At 45.2% G+C, this 23301-nt stretch overlaps 1 protein-coding gene and 4 non-coding genes across 5 annotated transcripts; 2 read left to right on the top strand and 3 right to left on the bottom strand.

The window, feature by feature from the left end:
• Positions 1-26: 26 nt before the first annotated feature.
• On the bottom strand, positions 27-108 carry trnas-gcu (transfer RNA serine (anticodon GCU)). Its single transcript has one exon. It is a non-coding gene; the product is annotated as a tRNA-Ser (tRNA).
• A 716-nt stretch (positions 109-824) lies between these two features.
• On the bottom strand, positions 825-906 carry trnas-gcu (transfer RNA serine (anticodon GCU)). Its single transcript has one exon. It is a non-coding gene; the product is annotated as a tRNA-Ser (tRNA).
• A 529-nt stretch (positions 907-1435) lies between these two features.
• Positions 1436-1517, bottom strand: trnas-gcu (transfer RNA serine (anticodon GCU)). The gene has a single exon. It is a non-coding gene; the product is annotated as a tRNA-Ser (tRNA).
• A 129-nt stretch (positions 1518-1646) lies between these two features.
• trnaa-agc (transfer RNA alanine (anticodon AGC)) lies at positions 1647-1719 on the top strand. Its single transcript has one exon. It is a non-coding gene; the product is annotated as a tRNA-Ala (tRNA).
• An 838-nt stretch (positions 1720-2557) lies between these two features.
• On the top strand, positions 2558-21383 carry abcc1 (ATP binding cassette subfamily C member 1 (ABCC1 blood group)). Its single transcript, XM_037477460.2, has 31 exons — positions 2558-2729; positions 3445-3621; positions 4239-4367; positions 5685-5822; positions 5899-6024; positions 6264-6325; positions 6857-6988; positions 7228-7452; positions 8005-8182; positions 8439-8600; positions 9139-9231; positions 9436-9639; positions 10047-10193; positions 10627-10714; positions 10806-10875; positions 11448-11574; positions 12147-12323; positions 12755-12922; positions 13608-13782; positions 13896-13956; positions 14281-14404; positions 14490-14697; positions 15033-15343; positions 15496-15695; positions 15783-15909; positions 16362-16463; positions 17222-17368; positions 18754-18912; positions 19197-19363; positions 19554-19748; positions 19928-21383. The coding sequence occupies exons 1-31, from the start codon at positions 2682-2684 to the stop codon at positions 20034-20036; spliced, it is 4536 nt and encodes a 1511-aa protein (XP_037333357.2). The 5' UTR covers positions 2558-2681; the 3' UTR covers positions 20037-21383.
• Positions 21384-23301: the final 1918 nt, after the last annotated feature.

Raw genomic sequence — 23301 nt, 5'->3', positions numbered from 1 at the left:
TTATTTGGTCAAATAGAAGAGGAATGCGACGAGAATGGGATTCGAACCCATGCGTGCAGAGCACAATGGATTAGCAGTCCATCGCCTTAACCACTCGGCCACCTCGTCTTGGTTAATAGGATCTTGGGGCATAATTTGATAATTATCGTAGCATGTTTTCATTGTCCTGGGAGGTTTTAAAAGCGTTTAAATGCAGTGTCAGCCTTATGGCAATTCCAGCCAAGGGCTTTGTGTAGAGGGGGATTAGCTCAAATGGTAGAGCGCTCGCTTAGCATGCGAGAAGTAGCGGGATCGATGCCCGCATCCTCCATTATTCCTAATTTTCAGACAAGGAGATAGTGACAATAATCAGCAAAGGCCCAAACACTCGGACGCCAAGTCTTACTTTACACTACGTTTTTAGGAACATTTAGTTGATTTTGACCCTCTAATTGACCAAATCATTTTTCTCAATCACCTTAAAGGTGTTGTAAAAATGTATGTTGAGGGGTGGAGAAGAGCAGCTATGTTCATCCTACCTAGATGCAGAGGGAAACTAGCTCAAATTGTGGAGCGCTTGCTAACCATAGGAGAGGTGTTGTGGTCAACAGGAGCATTCTTCAAGTGAGTTTGAAGACATTTTGCCTGTGACTGGTGGAAAACAATAAGATTAAATGAAAAAACGATAGCTTGGAATTGGAATCCTTTGTTGCATCACAGGGTTGGCTTTGGATGAGGTCTTGACAATCTGAGCCCTTTGCTCCAACCAAATTGGAACTAGGGCAAAAGATGTGAATTTCAAGGTGGTGACTTGTAAATGTATTTGGTCAAATAAAAGTGGAATGCGACGAGAATGGGATTCGAACCCATGCGTGCAGAGCACAATGGATTAGCAGTCCATCGCCTTAACCACTCGGCCACCTCGTCTTGTTTGGTCTGAGCTTGCGGCATAATTTGATAATTATCGTAGCATGTTTTCATTGTCCTGGGAGGTTTTAAAAGCGTTTAAATGCAGTGTCAGCCTTATGGCAATTCCACCCAAGCGCTCTGTGTAGAGGGGGATTAGCTCAAATGGTAGAGCGCTCGCTTAGCATGCGAGAAGTAGCGGGATCGATGCCCGCATTCTCCATTATTCCTAATTTGTAGAGATAGTGACAATAATCAGCAAAGGCCCAAACATTCGGCCGTCAAGTCTTACTTTACACTACATTTTTACAAACATTTAGTTGATTTCGACCGTCTTATTGACCAAATCATTTTTCTCAATCACCTTAAAGGTGTTGTAAAAACGTATGTTGATGGGTGGAGAAGAATCCTCTGTTACATTACAGGGTTGGCTTTGGATGAGGTTTTGACAATCTGAGCCCTTTGCTCCAACCAAATTGGAACTAGGGCAACAGATGTGAATTTCGTGGTGGTGACTTGTAAATTTATTTGGTCAAATCAAAGTGGAATGCGACGAGAATGGGATTCGAACCCATGCGTGCAGAGCACAATGGATTAGCAGTCCATCGCCTTAACCACTCAGCCACCTCGTCTTGTTTGGTCTGAGCTTGCGGCATAATTTGATAATTATCGTAGCATGTTTTCATTGTCCTGGGAGGATTTAAAAGCGTTTAAATGCAGTGTCAGCCTTATGGCAATTCCACCCAAACGCTCTGTGTAGAGGGGGATTAGCTCAAATGGTAGAGCGCTCGCTTAGCATGCGAGAAGTTGCGGGATCGATGCCCGCATTCTCCATTATTCCTAATTTGTAGAGATAGTGACAATAATCAGCAAAGGCCCAAACATTCGGACGCCAAGTCTTACTTTACACTACGTTTTTACAAACATTTATTTGATTTCGACCGTCTTATTGACCAAATCATTTTTCTCAATCACCTTAAAGGTGTTGTAAAAATGTATGTTGATGGGTGGAGAAGAATCCTCTGTTACATTACAGGGTTGGCTTTAGATGAGGTTTTGACAATCAGAGCGGCATAATTTGATAATTGGCAATATCGTAGCATGTTTTCACTGTGCTTATTATTATTATTATTACTTGTTAGTATTGGACACGGCTACAATCCGAAGCCGAAGGTGTATTGGGTGTTCGCTCCTTTAGCTTGATGCACGCTCCTGATCTCGAATCTCGAATCGATTGCTCTACCTTACTGTATATTGGTATCTCACGGTTACATTTTTTGGGTTGAATATTGTAACCATCATTTTTTTTTTGCGGCTGAATATTTTACAGTGATTTTTTTTTGTTTTTTGCTGTGTTTTAATGTTGAAAAACATTCAGGTACATCATTTCAATGCATAATTATTCAGTGCTAGAATTTCAATCACCTTTTTCTTTCAACCCTGGATGACACAGATTTACTTCCATATTTCGTTTAGAGTTTGTATCATTATGGTTGAAATGCACTTAATGTAAGTCGCTTTGGATAAAATCGTCAGCTAAATGTCATGTAATGTAATGATGCAAGACTTTTGCTCTCAAATAGTATGTTATACTACGTTGTCCGGTGGACACGTGGAGCCACAGTGTTGCGCACGGCACATCAGGGGGCGCTGTATCCCTACCACGTGATTTGTAAACAACCAACGAAGAAGACGAAAGAGCAACCTTCCGCTTTAACTGCGGCTTATCAAACAACAGCGTTCCTTGCATAACACTCGGACCAGTCGCGTCTTGGACTGCTGCTGCGTCGGCGCGGATGGGGCTTGACAGGTTCTGCAGTGTGGACAGTTCCGATCCATTCTGGGTGAGCTGATTTCCGCTTTGTCCTTTATGTCACGGCTAGGTCCAGCGACCGGCACATGCTCACACCGCTTTTTCCCGGTCGGAGACAACGTTGTCTCCATGTTGTCCCTGTGTAGTCCCCAAGTTGTCCTCATGTTCTCTCTGCGTGGTCCCCAAGTTGTCCCCGTCAACACAGTGCTGTGTCTCTGACTGTGCATCCCATTCAGCGTCTTGCAGCCCTCTTGAGGGTTAATGGATCTGGTCTTACTAGAGAACGCACCCAAAGCACTCTGGCACTAACGTGAGTTCCAAACTCTGGTTCTGAGGGCTTCTACCAACGAAGGGCCCCCTCCGTGCCTGAATGCCGTTGTCTTCAGTCTTGCATGGTCTTCTGATCCCAGGAGCACTTGAGCTTTAAAGGACTGCTATGGAGGATCATTTCGTAAACTAAACCCAAGTGCTGTGCCTCAGCGACCCGCTCCTCCGGTCGTTGAGCATTGCTCTTGTTTTGGTTTTACACAGCATGGACATGTGTGTCTGCAGCTTTTATAAGGATGTTATGTATAACGCTGTTACTCTGCCCCTAGTGGCCAAGATACAACACTGCAGTTCTGAAAGGAAACTTGAGATCATCTCTCTTTTGGTATCTGACGGCGAATGACAGCAATGGGGGCATTTTTCAGTTCTAATATCATATATGTGTATATACATGTTTTGTTTCTTCTTTCCTCTACCAGGATTGGAACCGTACATGGTACACCAGTAACCCAGACTTCACGCAGTGCTTCCAGAACACTGTGCTGGTGTGGCTGCCATGCCTTTACCTCTGGATATGTGCCCCGCTCTACTTTATCTACCTCCGTAGCCACGATCACGGCTACATACGCATGAGTCACATCAACAAAGCTAAAACTGTGAGTGAGTGAGCCGATTCTACTACACCAGGGATTTGTCTTAGCTCGTGTGAATTACATTCCATGATTGAGGATGTACCAAACCTTTGTACCCATGTTAAGTATATTTTTGCTTTATTGTGGACTTGGGGGTGGCACTTATAGAACCCCCTTGTTACTTTTATCCATTAAGGCCTTTTTTGGCCCAACATTGGGGTTGAAGAATTTAAATTTGTGCTATTTTAGGTTCTATACACATTTGAAACAGATCCATCTGAAAATTAGTTGCAGAAACTAAAGACCGTGAACGTAAATCTTCCTTAATCCCGTTAATGTTTTACATTGTAGGAGGAAGTGCAGTTCAACGATGACCCCTATTAACTTTTGTTTTGGTTGATATGTGTTTTTTCCTTTAGTCATTTGCCCCTTGTTCTTTCTCATGTCTGTGTACAGAATCAGGGCTGAAGAAGATCTCCTGTCTAGCACACATCATGTGTAGCACTGACAATATGCAAACATAACCTTTTCTTAGTGTCTAACTTAAGGAGGGCTCTCTCTAACAACACTAGACCATTTTGATGCTGGTCAAGATCACGGGTTATCGAACACAAACCTGTAAGATGTTCTTCTCTCCACAGGCTGTTGGCCTTCTCCTGTGGATCGTCTGCTGGTCAGATGTTTTTTTTTCTTTCTGGGAAAGAAGTTCTGGTAGCCATGTCCTGGCACCTGTCCACCTCATCAGTCCTACCGTGCTGGGCTTTACCATGGTGAGAGATTGTCTTTGTCATTCATATGGACCTGTGGTCACCCTCCAACCTCAGCCTGAGGTAGAGCAACGCTCTGTTTGGATTCAGCATACTAGTGTTTTGGATCCTACATATTCTCTTTGGGGCTTTTTTTTCAGTAGACCTTGTTTTATGTATTTCCTTGAATATTTGAGTCCAGATGTTGTTTTGGTTACATTTTATTTATATGGTTGTGAAGTATGAAGGTATAATTAAATCGAAATAGTAGTGTAGTTAATTTGCATTTAGTAAAGAGCAGCACAATGTGTTTTTCACAGTTCGACCAACCAAAGGAATGCAGCAGGACAGGCTAAAAGGTTACAGTCCAATCCTCACTTATCTAGAGTGTGTCCATAGCGACACGGTGTCTGGAGGACAAAATACATGAGACATGCTCCTCTTTGAGTTCTTCTGATACTGATGTTGGCAGTACCACACATTCTGTGTTTTACTCACTGGGTCACGACTATAACGGCACATCAAAAAGTGCTATTAAAATTAGCATGGAGTATTAGTATTCAGCCCTGCAATGGAGTATTAGTATTCAGCCCTGGGATGGAGTATTAGTATTCAGCCCTGGGATGGAGTATTAGTATTCAGAACTGGGATGGAGTATTGGTATTCAGCGCCGGGATGGAGTATTGGTATTCAGCGCCGGGATGGAGTATTGGTATTCAGCCCTGGGATGGAGTATTGGTATTCAGCGCCGGGATGGAGTATTTGTATTCAGCGCCGGGATGGAGTAATGGTATTCAGCCCTGGGATGGAGTATTAGTATTCAGCGCCGGGATGGAGGATTGGTATTCCGGGCTGGAATGGAGTATTAGTATCCGTATATCGCCCTATTTCTACTATGTATAAGTCATCCAGTGGAAGTCCCTAGTGTTCCCAGACAGGTTGGGATACATTGTACCTCCTTTGTGGTTTTAGTGAATTAAAGAAAACCAAAATAACGCACTTCCATGTGTAAATAATGAGATCTGGAATTCAATAAAAAACTTCACTGAGTTAAAGCTGGCGCCAAAGTCTAAATTAGGAAATGAGAAATTCATAATGCTTAGACACCAGGTAGCAAAATAACTTAGAAAAGCAAAAGCTAGTTTTTGTATTAAAATGAATGATGACGCAATGTAAGTTGCTTTGGATAAAAGCGTCAACTGAATGACTTGTATTGTAATGTAATTTTAGGCGGCCAGGGACAGCAGATGGAAATGAGCCTCTTTGGCTAACTTACAGTACAACTGTTGATTGGTGTGCATTGTCCCTGCAAAATAAATCGAATGGTGTGTTTTGCTCCAGTTGCTGGCCACCTTGTTAATCCAGTACGAACGGATGAAAGGGGTCCAGTCCTCCGGAGTGATGCTGCTTTACTGGATGCTGGCGCTGTTGTGTGCCACAGTCACCTTCAGGTCCAAGATCTTCCAGGCCCTGGACCAGGTCAGCTTGACTCCATTCGGCTGAAAATATGTAACTAAGTTCCACAGGATCAAAGGCTGATTAGTTTTGATTTTAGCCTTCGACTGTGTGTGTGTGGAGGTACACCACCTTCTACACCTACTACGCTCTGCTGCTGGTTTCTCTGTCCCTTTCCTGCCTGACGGACCAGCTGCCCCTCTTCTCCGAAGCCGTCAAAGACTCGGTGAGATTGCATTGAGGTGTATGTTTGGCTGTACAGTCCCATCTTTTCTCAACATGATCGGCCCACTCTTATGCAAATTTATGCATGTTTAGTCTGAGTTAATGCAGTCACACTGAAAATATGTGTTTTGTGTCTGACTCATCGGTTATTTAAAATCTGGGTCCATGGCAAGCGCCACTTGAAGATGGACATTTAAAAGCCTCATTCTGTAATCAACATGAGCGTCTTTGTGTCTGTAGAACCCATGCCCTGAGCCTGGAGCTAATTTTCTCTCCCGAATAACCTTCTGGTGGATCACCAGGTAAGCAAACACTTGATGTCTGAGTGGTGTGACAAAGACAACAGAGACTTTAGAGCCAGTAGCTGCTGTGTCCGCTCAGAAAATGAGATTATTGGGAAGATCCAAACCGGCAGAATGATTACATTCCTTTAGGAAATACTTGATACTACTCTGTCAGATGCCTGACCACAGTCTTCACAGATAAGTCACCAATCTGGTCATGATAGTGATGGTGGGAGAATGATTTCCTCTAGTGTTTGATTATCATTCACTAACAAGTTTTTCATTATGGGTGGTTTTTTCCCTTGACGGTGTAAAGTTGTCTTCTCTAGGGAAACCGATGACACTAGTGTGTTTTTCTTTGTTCAAAAGCCCTTTTTGCAGCTTTTACATAGACTGGAACATTGTAATGGTGGTTGCCCTCCCTACTAATTCACCCGTGTACTGCTAAACAAGCTGTGTCTCATTGTCCAGGGCATCTGGCTGTGTGCACCCAGCCTTGCAGATGTGTGTCATGTTGTCATGTTTATATGCTCCACTTGTCTCCTCCAGGTTGATGGTGACGGGCTACAGGCGTCCTCTTGAGGAAAAGGACCTGTGGTCTCTGAACTCTGAGGACCGCTCCCATAGAGTGGTCCCAGAGCTGGTGTGCCGCTGGAATGTAGAGTGCCAAAAGGTCAAAGGGTCAGCAACCACTTTAAAGCAACACATTGTTACACTGGTTAGATTTCATATACATGTTGGTACACAGGGGTTGATACAATGTTTTGGGCAGCAGCTTGAGTCTGAAAAGTCGTGTTTTATTCACATCTCTCATCTAGTAAGAAAAATATCTCACCAATCATGAATATCCTGTTGACACACTATTTAATTTAGAATATATTATTAAAGCAGTGTGCCATTCATCCAATCTTTCCTTCCAGGACGGCGCAGAGAACTTTGTACTCCCCCAAAGAAGCCCCACCCACTGAGGGCAAAGAGGGCCGCGCTGTGGATGAGTCAGAGGTGTTAATTGTAAAGGCCCAGAAAGCAAAAGAGCCCTCCCTTTTCTGGGCTCTGTGCCTCACCTTCGGGCCCTACTTTCTCATCTCCTGCCTCTACAAGATCATCCAGGACGTCCTCATGTTCGTTGGGCCGGAGATCCTCCGGTGAGAGCGTTTCTATCGGATATATACAAACTATTAATAACGTTGCCTTGGAGCAATCTGTTTCATATGCATTGAGGTTCATACATTTATACACACTCAAAAACTAATAAATGAGTTAATATAAATGTTTGAATCAGGCAAAGGCCTCCAAATAAAGGCCACCTTTCAATGCAGACTGGGTCATTGGGGACCAAGAGAACCGCTCACCTAGACACGACCTCCAACCAACGGTGCTCAGAGGGACACCGGTACGGTGGATTCTCCTAGGGCGGCACCGAGCAGATATTAAAGGGCTCGGCCCTTAATGACGCCATCAAGCGTTGACCCTAATATTCATTGTGCTTTATGATTTATCTTCGGGATTTCCGAGTCTGGAAAGTGGGCTTTGGCTCGGTTCTGGACCCAGGTGGGTGACGCTAGAGTGAATTGGCAGCAAAGTCCTCCCTCACTGAAGTGTGAGGCCTGAGATGATCAACGTTGTGTTGGGGATTTCATTACAGCCAAGCGTTGATCCAGCACTAATCCTCCTCTTGTTCGCTCCTCCCCGGCCAGGCTGCTGATCCGCTTTGTCAACAACTCCAGCGCCCCCTCCTGGCATGGTTACTTCTACACGGCTCTGCTCTTCATATGTACCTGTGTGCAGTCGCTCATCCTCCAGAAGTACTTTCACGTCTGCTTTGTCTCGGGCATGCGTCTGCGCACTGCCATTATAGGAGCCGTCTACAGGAAGGTACGGCAACTTTGGAATGCTTTATTTAGATTAGAGAACTACAGTAAAGAATATGAACCATTTAACAAACAAGCACATGTTTAATTCCGGCTGGGACTCCGCTCTTTTGACATGGCTTATTATCCATTGTGATACTTTTCGTACGATCCAAAACTCTTTCAGCAACCTGAAATATTGTCTATTGCACTGACTTAACTAGTCCCTGGTCAGGTGCACACTCTGGCTGTGAATCTACAGTGTGACTCTGCTCCTGCAGGCCTTGGTAATAAGCAGCGAAGCGCGCCGCACCTCCACGGTGGGAGAGATCGTCAACCTGATGTCGGTGGACGCTCAGCGCTTCATGGACCTCATCACTTACATCAACATGATCTGGTCCGCCCCCCTGCAGGTGGTGCTGGCCCTGTACTTCCTCTGGCAGGTAGGCCAACAGGCAGCTGTAGACTGTCACACTGCTCCATGCAGGAGGCAGCATGTAGGGCAAGCGTTGGCAGGCTGCTTTGCTGGGACACTCGACTAAACAAAAAGCATTCAGCTACATGAAGCTTCTTTGTACAGCACAAGGCTTAAAGACAACGGGCCGCAGTGTAACAATAAAGAGACTCGAAAAGCTCTGCTTGCTTAGTTCAAGTAATAAACGATCACAGTGGTTCATTCTCTTTTGTGTATAAAGCTTTTCACTTTTCTCTTTTTATAAAGGAGGCAAACCTATGAGACACAGCAGTTTTATAATGATTCATGTTCTTACTCTGTCGCATGAAGAGGTAACTGGTGCCACATGGCTGGATCTGCTGTAGTGTGCTAGGGGGCCCTCTGTCGTAGGACTTAGTTCACGTGTTGTCATCGGTTTAAATGAAGGTGTGGTTGGCAGCATGGTGTTTGGACAGAACAACATGACTGGCTGCAGGGGGCATACAACCAGAAGGCAGTAACCCTCTTGGTCATCTGTTGCTGTGCAGAACCTGGGTCCGTCCGTGCTAGCTGGAGTGGCTGTAATGGTTCTCATGGTTCCAATCAATGCCTTCATCGCCATGAAAACCAAAACCTACCAGGTAGGACACACACACACTCCAGCCATACAACACTCTGCAGCGCTCATGTTCAGAGGGCGTATCCTACCGAGCTGTCGTTCTTTTCAGTCATACTTTGTGGACCGCACGCACAGAGCTTCTACTCAACCAGGTTCCTGCGGATCCCAGTCAAGCTTGTGTCTGATTTGAGTTTGTTTCTTGAAATATTTTGTGTCTGTTGGCCAGGTTGCTCAGATGAAGAGTAAAGACAGTCGCATCAAGCTGATGAATGAGATGCTGAATGGCATCAAGGTGCTGAAGCTGTACGCCTGGGAGCTGGCCTTCAAGGACAAGGTCTCAGCGATCAGAGAGAGTGAGCTGCAGGTGCTGAAGAAGGCCGCCTACCTGGGCGCCGTGTCAACCTTCACCTGGATCTGTGCCCCTTTTCTGGTGGGTCAGCGTCGCATCATGTTGCAGTCAATTCACCGAGCAAAAGTGTGTGTGTGTGTGTGTGTGTGTGTGTGTGTGAAAAAGCGCACACACAAATATGTTTGTCAACAATAACCGGTATCGGACAAAGTACAGAATATATACATGACCACCGATTGAAAATGACTGGTCCAATTAAAGGCCAGTGAATAAAAACTGCTTTACTGCTGTTATTGGTGAACATCAGCAGAAGAGAACATTTAATAATCAATTATTTTCTATTTTTTGTTGCAGCCCTACTATTATTCCAAACTTTAGGGGGAGAAGGACTTTGACTTTCATTTGCAGATAATTAGATAAGCAATGTGAATATATTACATATAGTATAATGAAGCTCTCTCTCTCCCTCCTGCTTTGTATGTGCACAGGTTGCCCTGTCGACCTTCACTGTGTACGTGCTGATTGACGAGCACAACGTGCTCGATGCCCAGAAGGCCTTCGTGTCACTGGCCCTCTTCAACATCCTGCGCTTTCCTCTCAACATGCTGCCGATGGTCATCAGTAGCATGGTGCAGGTTAGTGAGCCTCCCCGAAGGGCTCCCTTGTACCGCTGTCGGACTCATATTGTTTGGTTTTCAGTAAGATGAGTAAAGGGAATATCACATGGAACTCGGCTGACAAGATATGAGGCCTTCACCTCACGCCCTCTGCAGAGATGGAGATGATAAGTGTTCCATTGCTAGTATCATATAATCATGTCCTGGTTGATGTTGTCTCTGTAATGGAACACTTTGCAGGTGAGATAGCACAGAGTCCTAACCAAATAACTTAATTCCCTCTGCTCATATCTCCTCATGCGCTTAAGTTTTGGTTGTATTATTATAATGATTTGGTTTATTCTTATTATCTTTAGCTCTGGGCTCCTCGAGCCTTCACACAAACACTTAGCCCCGGTTCCATTACACCTGTAGATGTGAGCGTGTCTTTCTCCCTCCGTGTCTCCTCCAGGCCAGTGTGTCCTTGAAGCGGCTGAGGGTGTTTCTTTCTCACGCAGAGCTGCAGGAAGACAGCGTCGAGCACAAAGCAGCAGTCGGCAGTGAGTTCTTATCTCCTGCTGTTCTGTCACTCCCTCTGCTCTACATTTTTGTGTGCGTGTACTAATATATTTGGCCATCTCTTGCTCCCAGCCTCACACAGTGTCTCCATAGTGGACGGCGTTTTCAGCTGGTCCAGAGCGGAGTCCCCGACGCTCAAGAGGTTTGTATCACCTGTGAACACCAGCTCGGGCACACTACTTCAATTTAAAAGATTCACAAGGTTCATATTCTATCCATTTAAAACATCACTCTTAATGTTTTAAATGGACACCAACACATTGTGAATGAAGGGATTTTGCTACTCTCTTCCATGATGACATCATTTTATAAATTTAAATACAAGAAATGTGTGGCAGAAAGTTATTTTTATTCCTAAATATTATATATAGCTAGCTGTATAAAGTGATAAAGAACGCATTAATGCAACAGAGGAGCATTTTAGCCCGACTAGAATGATCCTCTGTTCTGGGGCTGCACGGTTTGGCCAATAATCCATATCACGGTATTAAGAAACATTCAGTATCACGGCATTGTATATCACGGTAAGTAAATACATTAATTGATTGCTTAACCAGACCAGCTGTTCGCCGCTAGCAACTGGCTGGCGAGTTAGCTCGTTAGCGTGTGACCTTGTGGCTGCTAGTGTTGTTCTGCTTAAATGGCAGTCTAACAGGTTGTCAGTCGTCTCTTAATTATGAAATGAAGCAGATGATCCTCCACATGTGTCTGCAGGCTGAATGTGTCCATCCCAGAAGGTTCCCTAGTGGCTGTGGTGGGACATGTGGGTTCAGGAAAGTCCTCGCTGCTGTCGGCCCTGCTCGGAGAGATGGACAAGCTAGAAGGAAGTGTGGCTGTCAAGGTGGCTGTGCTGTCTCTGTCACAACAAACGTTTACATCTTCATCCTTAACTCAAAAAGCCACACACACCAACATGGAGACCAGGGGTGCCCAATAGGTCGAAGACAGTGCCAGTCGATCGCCTGCCATTGCTAAGAATTCCGACACATGAACGGTCGACCGCAGGGAGCTAACTGAAACCAATGCTAATTAGCGATCCTTGCTAAAGGTGTGGGCACCCCTGATGAAGACAGAAATTACAACTACTTGGTTGCAGATGGAGCTGCTAAAATCGACCTCTGACAACACGTTGTTGATAAGGATACTGAACAGTCTGGATCCGGATTCTTTGTCTAGCTCAATTAATCTCTTAGCTGAACTAACGTCATTCCTAGCTGGACATTAGCCGCGGATGTCACTTAGGAGTGGGGCTAAGTCATGATATCATACTGCTTTTCTTTCAATGTGAGTGGCTCGGACCATTTCAGTCTACCAATGAGGTGCGGGTACATCAAACACCGTGGTCCATCCTCTGGGCAACAGGAATGTGCTGCGTCTGGCACATGATATGATATTTAGTTTGTCTCCCTGCAGGGTTCAGTGGCCTACGTTCCTCAGCAAGCCTGGATCCAGAACGCCACTCTGAAAGACAACATCACGTTCGGTCAGGAGAGGAGAGAGGCCTGGTATCAGCGTGTGGTGGAGGCCTGTGCCCTTCAGCCTGACATTGAGATCCTTCCAGCTGGAGACGAGACAGAGATAGGAGAGAAGGTACCTGTGGCCCACAGTCGGTTTATCTGCAGAGTGGTACCACATGCAGGGTGTCCATCCAAGTCATGTGTGAGCAGTGGGCTCCCTCGTGTCCAGCGCTTCTACTGCTGCGCTGCTACAGTCTGGCCTTTCTGCCTACATTGACGTTATCTAAAGCATATGCTCAATTTTTTGGGCGATTAATGGGTCCTAGCACCTCTGGGCAAATCCGGGGGGGGGGGGGGGGGGGGGGGTGCGCTGAGAACGTCTGTTGTTTGTAATGCAATCCTGGAAATTATGTATTGCGAATACTTTATATCCTGCACCCCCGGTGGACGCTAGACGGCACGTGCATTCCAGTGCTCTGTTTGAAGGATTTTTACCGTTAATCCCATTAGATGATGAAGATGGTTGTGTCTCTCCTTTAATGTTGTGTGTGTGTGTGTGTATAGGGAGTGAATCTGTCCGGAGGCCAGAAGCAGCGGGTGAGCCTGGCTCGGGCCGTGTACTGTGACCGGGCTCTCTACCTGCTGGACGACCCGCTGTCTGCTGTGGACGCTCACGTAGGCAAACACATCTTTGACCAGGTGGTCGGCCCACAGGGACTGTTGAAGGACAAGGTGTGTATGATCCCAAGCCTAACAACGGGAAACAACCACACATTTTCAATTTGCTTATGGGTAATTAGTCAGACGGATTTGATATTGGTGTTATAGTATGAATAATGTCAGCCAAAACAATACAAAGGGTTTAAAGCTCTGTCAAATAACAACTCTTAAAATGCACTACTTAAACTACAAGGCGTACGGAGAACTTAAGCCTAAAGATTAAATATAGATACCTGTTAAATGAGAGATATGAAACAACTTTTAGAAAACTCTTGGTCCTCCAACCTCACAGGATGTCGTTGATTAGTCAAAACAGATCACCGCTCACGGTTTGGGTCACTTGTGATCAACCAGTATTTATATGAACTAATGCATTATTATAAATATTTTCTTTTTTTTATAGTGTAATCATCAATGTGCAATAAAGGTTTGCCTATGTCCTTTTTTACTGAGGTATAAGTACATATTACCTGACTTTTCCACTTAAGTTGATAATTTATTTTTCTCAACATAGCAAAACAAATGTATATCTCTTGGGTATCTCTTCTAGGCCGATCTTAGTGCTTATAAAGCCCGGGGAAAGATGTGCCTAGATGTGAAATAAATGTCATTAACTTTGCTAAATGATTATGATAGTGAGCAATAAGAGTAAATCTGAATCAGGCATAACCACAAATGCATGTTCTAATGTGTGCAGACTCGCGTGCTGGTGACACATGGACTGAGCTACCTGCCTCAGACAGACCTCATACTGGTCCTGGTGGAGGGAGAGATCACGGAGATGGGCTCCTACCAGCATCTTATGGCCACAGAGGGAGCCTTCGCTGAGTTCCAGCGGACGTACGCTGCTGTCGAGCACACCGACCACGATGGTGACCTTCTGCACGCTTCACTAACGTTATCAACAGCCAGGCTGAGAATGAAGACACTTAATGTTAAGGAGGAATCCTTTTGTCACTAAATGTTTTTTCTTAACGACATTTAGAAACTGTGCCAAAGAGTGGAACTAAAGCATCGGAGAACTGCAGCACTACTGCTCTTGCTGGGTGAGTGAAGATGGACTTTAGATTCACACTCCATACCTCAATATATAGTTAGTGGGAGGACAGTCATTGTGACAACAATATTACAGAAGGTTATCCTGATTGTCTCTAACTTGTTAGTATTATAAAACCTAATTGTCACAAATTTGTGGTAAATTACTTGTTTCAGTATGTTCAAAGGTGAACTTTCTTCAAATCTCTGGTTGTGCAAAACCTTCTTTCAGAAATATGTTACCGAATCTGGCAGTACACTCCTCTGTTCGAACAGGGCTACTGGATAAATTGGCTGAATATTTCTTTCTCTATTGGTGCATGGGTATGCAACAGTCCAGAAGTGAGCAGCGTGTCTAAACTGGGCCAGACTGGGGGGGAGGACAAGGTGCTGGGCAAGAAAGCCAAGCAGCCCGAGGTGGGCAAGCTGACGGAGGCCGACAAGGCCAGCACCGGACAGGTAGGTGGAAGCTGTTGAACATCAGCCTGTATCACGAAGGTCCCGACGACTGCGTGACCACAGCTCGTCTCCTCCGCCTCCCCAGGTCAAGCTCTCTGTGTTCGCGTCTTATCTGAAAGCCATCGGAGTGCTTCTGTCCTGCATCAGTCTGCTGATGTTTCTGGCGCAGCACCTGGGCTCCCTGTCGTCCAACTACTGGCTCAGCCTGTGGACCGACGACCCTGTGGTCAATGGCACTCAGCCCAACCGGCGGATGAGGCTGGGGGTGTACGGTGGCCTTGGCTTGTTCCAAGGTGAGGATGGGGAGGAGATGTAGATGCAGTTAACAAAACAATCTGAGAAGCTGAAGGGAGATTCCAATCGTTCGGACCCACCATAAGAAAAGCAAAGACATCTGTCAGGTTTCTTTGTCCTTCACAGCCATTGTAATAAGTTACTCAGTCAGAGAGGAGCATCTGTAGACTGTATTTCACCCGAGAGCCGATGAGCCCGTCATAGTTTAGTCTAGCAAGTGGGAAGGTATGATTGACAGTGCAGAAGAATACCCACTTGTTGAGGACTCTAAACCTGTTTTTGACTTTCATCAAAAGGCTATGTTGATGTGACCCACTGGATGTGCTCTTTGTAGGCTTGGCGGTCTTGGGTTACTCCCTCTCCGGGTCCATTGGGGGCATCCTGGCGTCCCGCTGCCTCCACCAGTCCATGCTGTACGATGTCCTGCGCTCCCCCATGTCCTTCTTTGAGCGAACCCCCAGCGGCAACCTGGTGAACCGTTTTGCCAAGGAAATAGACACTATAGACTCAGTGATCCCCAGCATAATCAAGATGTTCATGGGCTCCATGTTTAATGTGGTGGGCTCTTGCATCATCATCCTGATCGCCACACCACTGGTGGCTATCATCATCCCGTTTCTTGGGGTGCTCTACTTTTTTGTGCAGGTTGGTTGATTTTTCAGATGGCAAACTCCTTTTTTTTTTTTTTTTTTTTTTTTCCTCTTGGTGTATTTCCTCACATGTCAGTGCCCTGAAGCCTGGGTAGTATCCGTTAAATGTTCCTTCACGGGTTGAAGTTGTCCAACATCTGTGTCCAGAGGTTTTATGTGGCGTCGTCTCGCCAACTGAAGCGTCTGGAGTCCGTGAGCCGTTCACCCATCTACACCCACTTCAACGAAACCCTGCTGGGCACCTCTGTCATTCGGGCCTTTGGGGAGCAGAAGCGCTTTATCTGTGAGAGTGACCAGCGCGTGGACCTCAACCAGAAGGCGTACTACCCCGGCATCGTAGCAAACAGGTTATGGACGCTCACCCCACACACACACACAGAACACCCTTTGTGCTTTCCAATACAGATCTTCTGTCAATGGATCTGTTTGTGTAGGTGGCTAGCGGTTCGTTTGGAGTTTGTAGGAAACTGTATCGTGTCATTTGCTGCCTTGTTCGCCGTCATAGCCAGGGAGAGCCTGAGTCCAGGCATCATGGGGCTGTCTATCTCCTACGCCCTCCAGGTAAACACTCGAACTCAACAGCTCACACATACAAATGTATATCTGTTGGTTATCCAAGGCCAGTGGGATTTCCTACAAACATTTCTAGGAGCGCAATGCATTCACTTGAGATCATCATCTCAGAGTAAAACATTCATTAGCGGCTGTATTTTGGCTCTGATGTGAGGCTTTGTTTATTGACTTTACGTTGGCTCCTGGGCCCATTCTGATCTGCTGGACCTCATTTAGTTTCTCAGTGCTGGATTCAGCATAACAGGCAGGACATGTCTCAAGTAAATGACAACTTATCTCTAGATTTTTACTGTACTCTAGCCTGTATAATTATTTTTTCACATAAACGCAAATATTGCAATCGATCTTCCATCCTGATGACTTTCCCCTCCATGCATCTGTTTGGATGTACAGATCTGAGAGAACCTGTCCTCTGTCCTGTCCCTCTCTCCCATCTGCAGCTGACTGCCTCCCTCACCTGGCTGGTGAGGATGTCTTCTGAGGTGGAGACGAATATAGTAGCTGTGGAGAGAGTGAAGGAGTACAGTGACACAGAGAAAGAGGTACATAGAAGCTCGCCGTGGTGCAGGATGGAAAAAGCACTTAGTGTGTAGCCCTGGAAACTGCTCTAGAATCTCTTTTGTTGTTTTACAAATCTATATGTAGCTGTATACAAGACATAAAAATGGTTTTGGTCTCCAAATGGGCCCACCGCAGGATTTCAACTTTCAAATGCCCACATCCCAATGTGAATAAATATTGGTATGCATGTTCAGGTGTTTTACTTCAGCTTCCCAGATCTGCTCACATTTGCTTTATAAATATATAAATATTTGTGACAGCTTTTGTATTTAGTCACAGATTGTTAAAGGTGTGCACCAATCAGGTTACACTTATTGTTTTGAGAATATTTTCAAACTCCACCCAGATCCACCAATGCATGCTGCGTTTAAGGACTAGTGGCAAACTGGGACATCTGGCCTCCGATGGAATCCTGTTTCTTTTGCCCTTTTAATTACAACACGTATATTCTATTAAGAGTATAGTGAGTGGAGCTGGAGGCGCTGTAAACTTTGGAGAGACTTCATAATCCCAGCGTTTGAATTGAGTTGAGTTCCCTACTTAAAGATGCTACACATAACTACCAAACTCTGTACAAAGTATTTGGAACAAGCTTGTTGATCAGGTAAAACAATAAGGTGGCTTTAAGATCTAATAATTGAAAGATTAGCTACTTGATGGGAATGTAGCTGATTAGACTTCTGATTTAAGTCCCATTTGGGTGGTATGCTTCTTAATATTGGTGTCCTGTGATCACCAGGCGGAGTGGAAACAGGAACCCTCCCGCCTCCCCCCAGGGTGGCCCACTGAGGGCTGCATAGACATCAGAGGGCTCGGCCTGCGCTACCGCCCTGATCTGGATCTCGCCATTCGCAACATCACCCTCCTCATAAACCGAGGAGAGAAGGTCTGCTTCATGTCGATGCGGTGGTCTACTTACAGGGACTTGTTTAGATTGTGTGTGAGAGCCAGTGTTCATTTTGGCAGCTATTTTTGATTTAGTGTTTTAGACAAAAATGCATGTTGGTTTTAGTCATTTTAATCCTTCTTAGTTTTAGTCCCATCTAATGGCCGTATTAAACTCCTTCCCTTCTCAGGCCCAGGGACCCCCTGTGTTGTGTCTACAACTGCATAATAGTCTAGCTTACAGTACTTAGGTTGTGCATTAGTTATCCCTCCTACAATAGGTCTATAGCAGGGGGGGGGGGGCAAACTTTTTGACTCGCGGGCCACAATGGGTTCTAAAATTTGACCGAGGGGCCAGGAACAAATGGATGAAGTGTTTGTGTGAGCTGATATAAATGACATGTGAAAAATCATTACATGAAATTATTTGCCTTTTAATAAGTAGCAAAGCACTTATTTGCAAGGATATTTACCAAATTTACAAGGGTGTAAAGCTCCACACACTTCATGAGGACAAGGGACCTTTGTGTCTTTGTTTACTCGCGATGCTTTTGACATGTCCAACGGGGCATTGCATCTGTGTTGTGAGTGTGTACAGGCTGTGTGGCCCCTAACATCCCCTGCTTCCACTTCCCTTAAGGTGGGGATTGTGGGGTCATGGTCCTTTATTGTTTCCACTGTGAAAAGCCTCCACCTGTTATGTGTGCTCACGCGTTCTTTGTTGCTTAGTAACAAACGTACGGTGGCAGAGACGGTTTAACAGTCTTCTCAAGACGTGGCTTGTGAACTGGTTGAAGTGCGCGTGTCTCCAAACGCTGTCTACTGTCCCCAGAGAACGGAGCAGCCAGGTCTGCATGAACATCTCTGCTGGCCAACCAGCCCCGAGCTGTTTAACGGGTCTTCGTCTCCACACACATCGGTCTCTGGAGTTCCTCGTCTTTAGCCTGCTAATAGTTAGCTAAACTGAGACAGCGCAGCTAAACCAAGGAAGCACACTCACCAAAGTGTAAAATAGTAGTCACGGTCCGTATTGGTGACAAGAACCACCGCTGCCCCCACAGTGACCGAGTGGTCTGGGTCCGTGGATGATGTCATCATGACACTTAATAACCGCCGTTACGGCCCGCTGTGCAGGGTCCATATGTTGCCTGTGTCTGTTAGCGAAAGTTAGCATAGATTTAGTCATTGTTTTTATTTTTTAAGATCCGTTTTCGTCTCGTCTGTCATCAGGAAAAAGTTTGTTAACAAATATTTTTTGTCATAGTTTTCCTCAACAAAATGAACACTGGCGTAAGCAAGATTGTCTGTGACCGTGTCATCCGTGTTGTGAGTGTGTACACAACCACAGTGTGGCCCCTAACATCCGCTGCTTCCACTTCCCTTAAGGTGGGGATTGTGGGGCGCACTGGAGCAGGAAAATCCTCCCTAACGCTGGCGCTGTTCCGGATAATTGAGGCATCTGAGGGTCACATCTTCATCGACGGGGTGGACATTGCTCTGCTGGGCCTCCACGAGCTCCGTTCCAGAATCACCATAATACCACAGGTCTGTGCAGAGATGAACAGCATCTGAAGAACATGCATGGTTTGAAGTTAAATAGGAAAATGATGAGGAAGGGAGGAAGGAGGAAGAACAGCTGTGTTAGTGTCCATTCACATTGTCGCCCTCGTTGGATCACATGCGACCCACAGATGTTGCACGTGGCAGAACTCCCCATCGGGCTCTGGTGCCGGGGTGCAGCCTCAGTCCCTCTGACAGCTTGGTAGCAGCCTTGTAGAAGAGCCCTGGAACTGCTGCTCAGCTTGCCCCCTGTTCTCCCTTCTCCTCAGGATCCAGTGCTGTTTTCAGGCTCCCTGAGGATGAACCTGGATCCTTTCGACTGCTACTCCGATGAGGAAGTGTGGAGGGCCCTGGAGTTATCCCACCTCAAGAGCTTTGTGTCCAGCCTTCCAAACAAACTCAGTCATGAGTGTAGTGAAGGAGGAGAGAACCTTAGGTATACCCGCTTTGTACCATCAGGAACCGCAAAGGACCAGACGTTTGTTTGTGAGAGGCACACGCATGCTGCTTTCTTTCATTCAACTAACTTAATGCTTGCTTCCTCAGTTTTGGCACGTTTTAAAAAAAACTACATAGGGAGCGCCCCTCTCTTTCAGCTGGCTTACGCCTCTGTGTCCTCACTGCAGTGTTGGCCAGCGGCAGCTGCTGTGCTTGGCCAGAGCTCTGCTGAGGAAGACCAAGATCCTCGTCCTAGATGAGGCCACAGCTGCCGTGGACATGGAGACGGACAACTTGATCCAGTCCACCATTCGTTCTCAGTTTGAGGACTGCACCGTCCTGACGATAGCTCATCGCCTTAACACGGTCATGGACTACACCAGGTAATGTACACCCAGGGTTTCCCCTACCATTCAATACGGGGGGGGGGGGGGGTGTTATGGATGTCCCATATTAGTTTGTCCTTATCATTTGATAAGATGTGGACGTACCTGCAGAGCAGATGATAACATACAGGTGAATAAGGCTTTGTTCTAAATATTGCGGATTCTGGCTCTCTTAGGGTCCTGGTGTTGGACAGGGGAGAGATGGCAGAGTTTGACTCTCCCCACAATCTCCTTGCACAAAGAGGAGCCTTTTACAAGATGGCCAAGGACGCCGGGCTGGTCTGAAGCTGGAGGTGCTCCTCCATGCCCAGCTCCTCCTCTGACCTCTCCTCCTCAGGGCTCCCCGTCATGGATTTCCTGAGTTAAGAGGGAGGGGCAGATAGAGAATGGGGAGAGTTACTTTTTAAGCGGGGTCGTTGATGAGAACCACACTTCAGCTTTACTACACAATTCTGTGCTGCCTGTCCCGAACAAACCTGATTGTTAGCAGTTAGCCCCGGGGGACGTCTGTATCTTCCCGTCCCCTTCACTGCTGTGAACCAGGGGGACAAGTTCTAACAGGGAACAAGTGGAATATAGCTTTTATTTTGTCAGAGCATTATGTCTATGCTGAAACAAGGAGTCAAAAGGATTCCCTGGCGTGTGTCTGCTGGTTGTAGTAACCAGTCCTTAGTCAACATAGGACAAAGAGTGTTGTCCTGCAAGGACAGAATCAGTTTTGAAACATTAGGGCTAATAGAGAAGCAGGTACTCGGCGCATTCAACCGGGCTTCGGGTGGTTCTGAACAAACGGAAAACTTACTTATGCTTCGTCCAAATTCCATAACTCATCCGTCATGTCAATGTACAGTATGTGCTGTATACTTATCTTTTGTAGAATGCTGTTTTTTTAAATTAAGATTTAAGAAACCAGCAACCCTCCCAGTCACACATAGAAACAGGAAATAATACCAGACCGTACGTCTTCTCCTTCTGAAGCGCTAATAAGATGTCTGCAGTGCAGGTTGGGGAATGACTCCAAATTGTGTGACTGTTAGGTGTCCGTCTCCATGTTTTATCCCTGTCGTCCTGTTGAACCCCGCCCTCGCCCCGTGTCGGCTGGCTCTGTTAAGCTCAGTGTGAGCTCCTGGGGAGGGATTCTTCTGAGAGACGCGTGGTTGAGCCTCAGAAAGCGGGTGTGCCAGCTAAATGGGTCAGCGAAGCTGTTCCACTGATTTCATAAACCCAAGCTGTAGGGGTCTGTAACATCAACAAATAAATCGTACGAAGACTACAAACGCACAAACTCTGTTGGATAATTGCAACTTGACTGTTTGGACAAGTTTTTTTTGTCCAGCACAGATGTTTATTTATTATGTTTGGTCATTCAGCAAAAGCTTTACGTGTGTGTGTGTTCATGCAAACTGTTTAGTTAAGATGTTCTACTGCTTTCTATTTTGTTAAGCTCTGTTCTGTTAGAGTAACTCTAATGAGGTCACGATGTGCTGAATGTACACCAAATGGACAATGTTCTCTTGTTTTTTCATGGGTTTTTTGTATGTACCCATTAAGTATATTTGTTTACAGTTGCCATGACACCTCAAACAAATGCATGCATGCCAATGAATAAAAAATAAATAAAATACTTATGTTTCCAATGTCTCACTTCAGCAGGGAGTGTTCAGTCGTCAGATTGTGATAGGTCTTCTGGGCCGAGCCTGAAAGAAATGGCGCTAGTAGTAAGTAGGTGTTGTGTTTCAAAAATGAAGAAACCCCAGACGGACAGAAGAAATCTTGGAATGAAAAGCTCAGCTGCGGAGCCGCTGGTCTCTGCAATCAGTCCACAGGGAAGTCCTTTTTACCCCCCCCCCCCCCCGCCCTGTGGAATGACTTTTCTAAGAGGAAATGAGTGACCGTTTCTCCAAAAATCTCAAACCATGATTGAGAAATGATTTAAAGCACTAAACGTAGGAAAGTCTTGGCTTTAATATATTACTATAACTAATGGTATTCATACTAGAGCTAATAGTACTACTACCAACACTACTGCTTTTTTCTACTGAAACTAAATCTCCCACTAGTTGTTTTTTTTTTTTAATTTACATTAGTGTGTATTGCGTTTCTTGGAGTGAGGGCTGACAATCTAGAGCACATGTGTCAAAATCAAGGCCCGCGAGTGCTTGTAGCAGCGTCCGAATCTGGTTAAAACAAATATTTCTCTCTTGCCCTCACAGCCACAATATTCAATCTTCAGGCTTCATTATGGCGGCAAATTACTGTCAAAATCTGAGAGCCAGATCAGGTTCATGCGCATGCGTAAATCAAATATTCACGAGTAAAAGTTGGCCTTGAGAGAGCAAATGTCCACCAGCTATTTGCTCGCTCGCAAAACCTGAATCTGCATGCTCGAGAAGATGTTTTGTATGAAGTCTGAATCTGTGAATATCTATCTTTTTGGAAAATAGAAACTGATTTGAAATCCAAATTATGAGATACGGTATGTGCAGATTCAGACTTCATTTTGCCAATACGGACGGTCTTCAGCACTGTGAAGCGCTGGTGGTAGGGCAGCGGGGTAGATGGATGAGGTAGGATGGAGAGCTAGATGAATCCTTGTCCTGCATAATTCATTAAATATTGTCAAAGGAGTTTTGGAATCATGCTGAATTTATTTTGATTTGTTAGTTGGTTTGATTACATGCAAATGTTGATATAACTATTTAATCACACCAAGTAGTCACATTATGATCTTCCGGACCTTTGCTTCCAGAAGTTTTCTCTAAATCGATTTTCACATTTTAGCGCTTTAGAGAGACAGCGGGATGAAGAGACTGCGATGGACATACAGAATGAACAACTTAAAAGTATAATACGTTCAATTCATACGACGGAAATTATTCAAATACACATTATGTCCTTATATGCGTTCATGATCATCAAAAGACTCCTCCTTTAAGTTTATGTTGCGTTGTACATGTAGTGGCCATTTATCATACAAATCCTTTAACCAAAGGGCCACTGCTGCACCCAGTTGGTTTCCTTTCACGCAGTGAGAAAGCATATTGTCCAGGCAATCTTCTCTTGTTGTTTCTCGTTTACTTACAACCAAAATCCACCAAACACATATAATAAACTCAGCTGCTTTCCTATGCAGTGCTCCGTCTCACTGTCTTACTGGTAAAAACTATTCGTCACCTAGGTGCATGCTGGTCCCACCTGGCTATGCCCCTAAGTAACCTCCAGGTGCCTACAGCATCACTCCATTAGTGATCCAATTACCCAAACTATATTTTTAGAATAAATAACTATAATAGCTCCTACAGTACTGTTTTTGCTGATCTGCTGTAAAGCAAATGGTATTGTAACGGACTGTTGTTTTCATGTTCATGTTCTACAGTATATATTTGGATGATGCGGTTAAATTGTGCTTTTAGTCATCTTGTACAAATTTATTTAATTTAGATTTAATTTAACTGTAAATGTAAAACACTGAGAATAAATATGCAAATCTCTGATTATGGAGTGAATATTTGATGTGTTATGATAGCACATGTTAAAATTAAAATCATTT

This window comes from Pungitius pungitius, chromosome 12 (genome assembly GCF_949316345.1).
Source record: "Pungitius pungitius chromosome 12, fPunPun2.1, whole genome shotgun sequence".
NCBI classification, from domain to species: Eukaryota; Metazoa; Chordata; class Actinopteri; order Perciformes; family Gasterosteidae; genus Pungitius; species Pungitius pungitius.
This window is presented reverse-complemented; position numbering and strand designations above follow the sequence as displayed.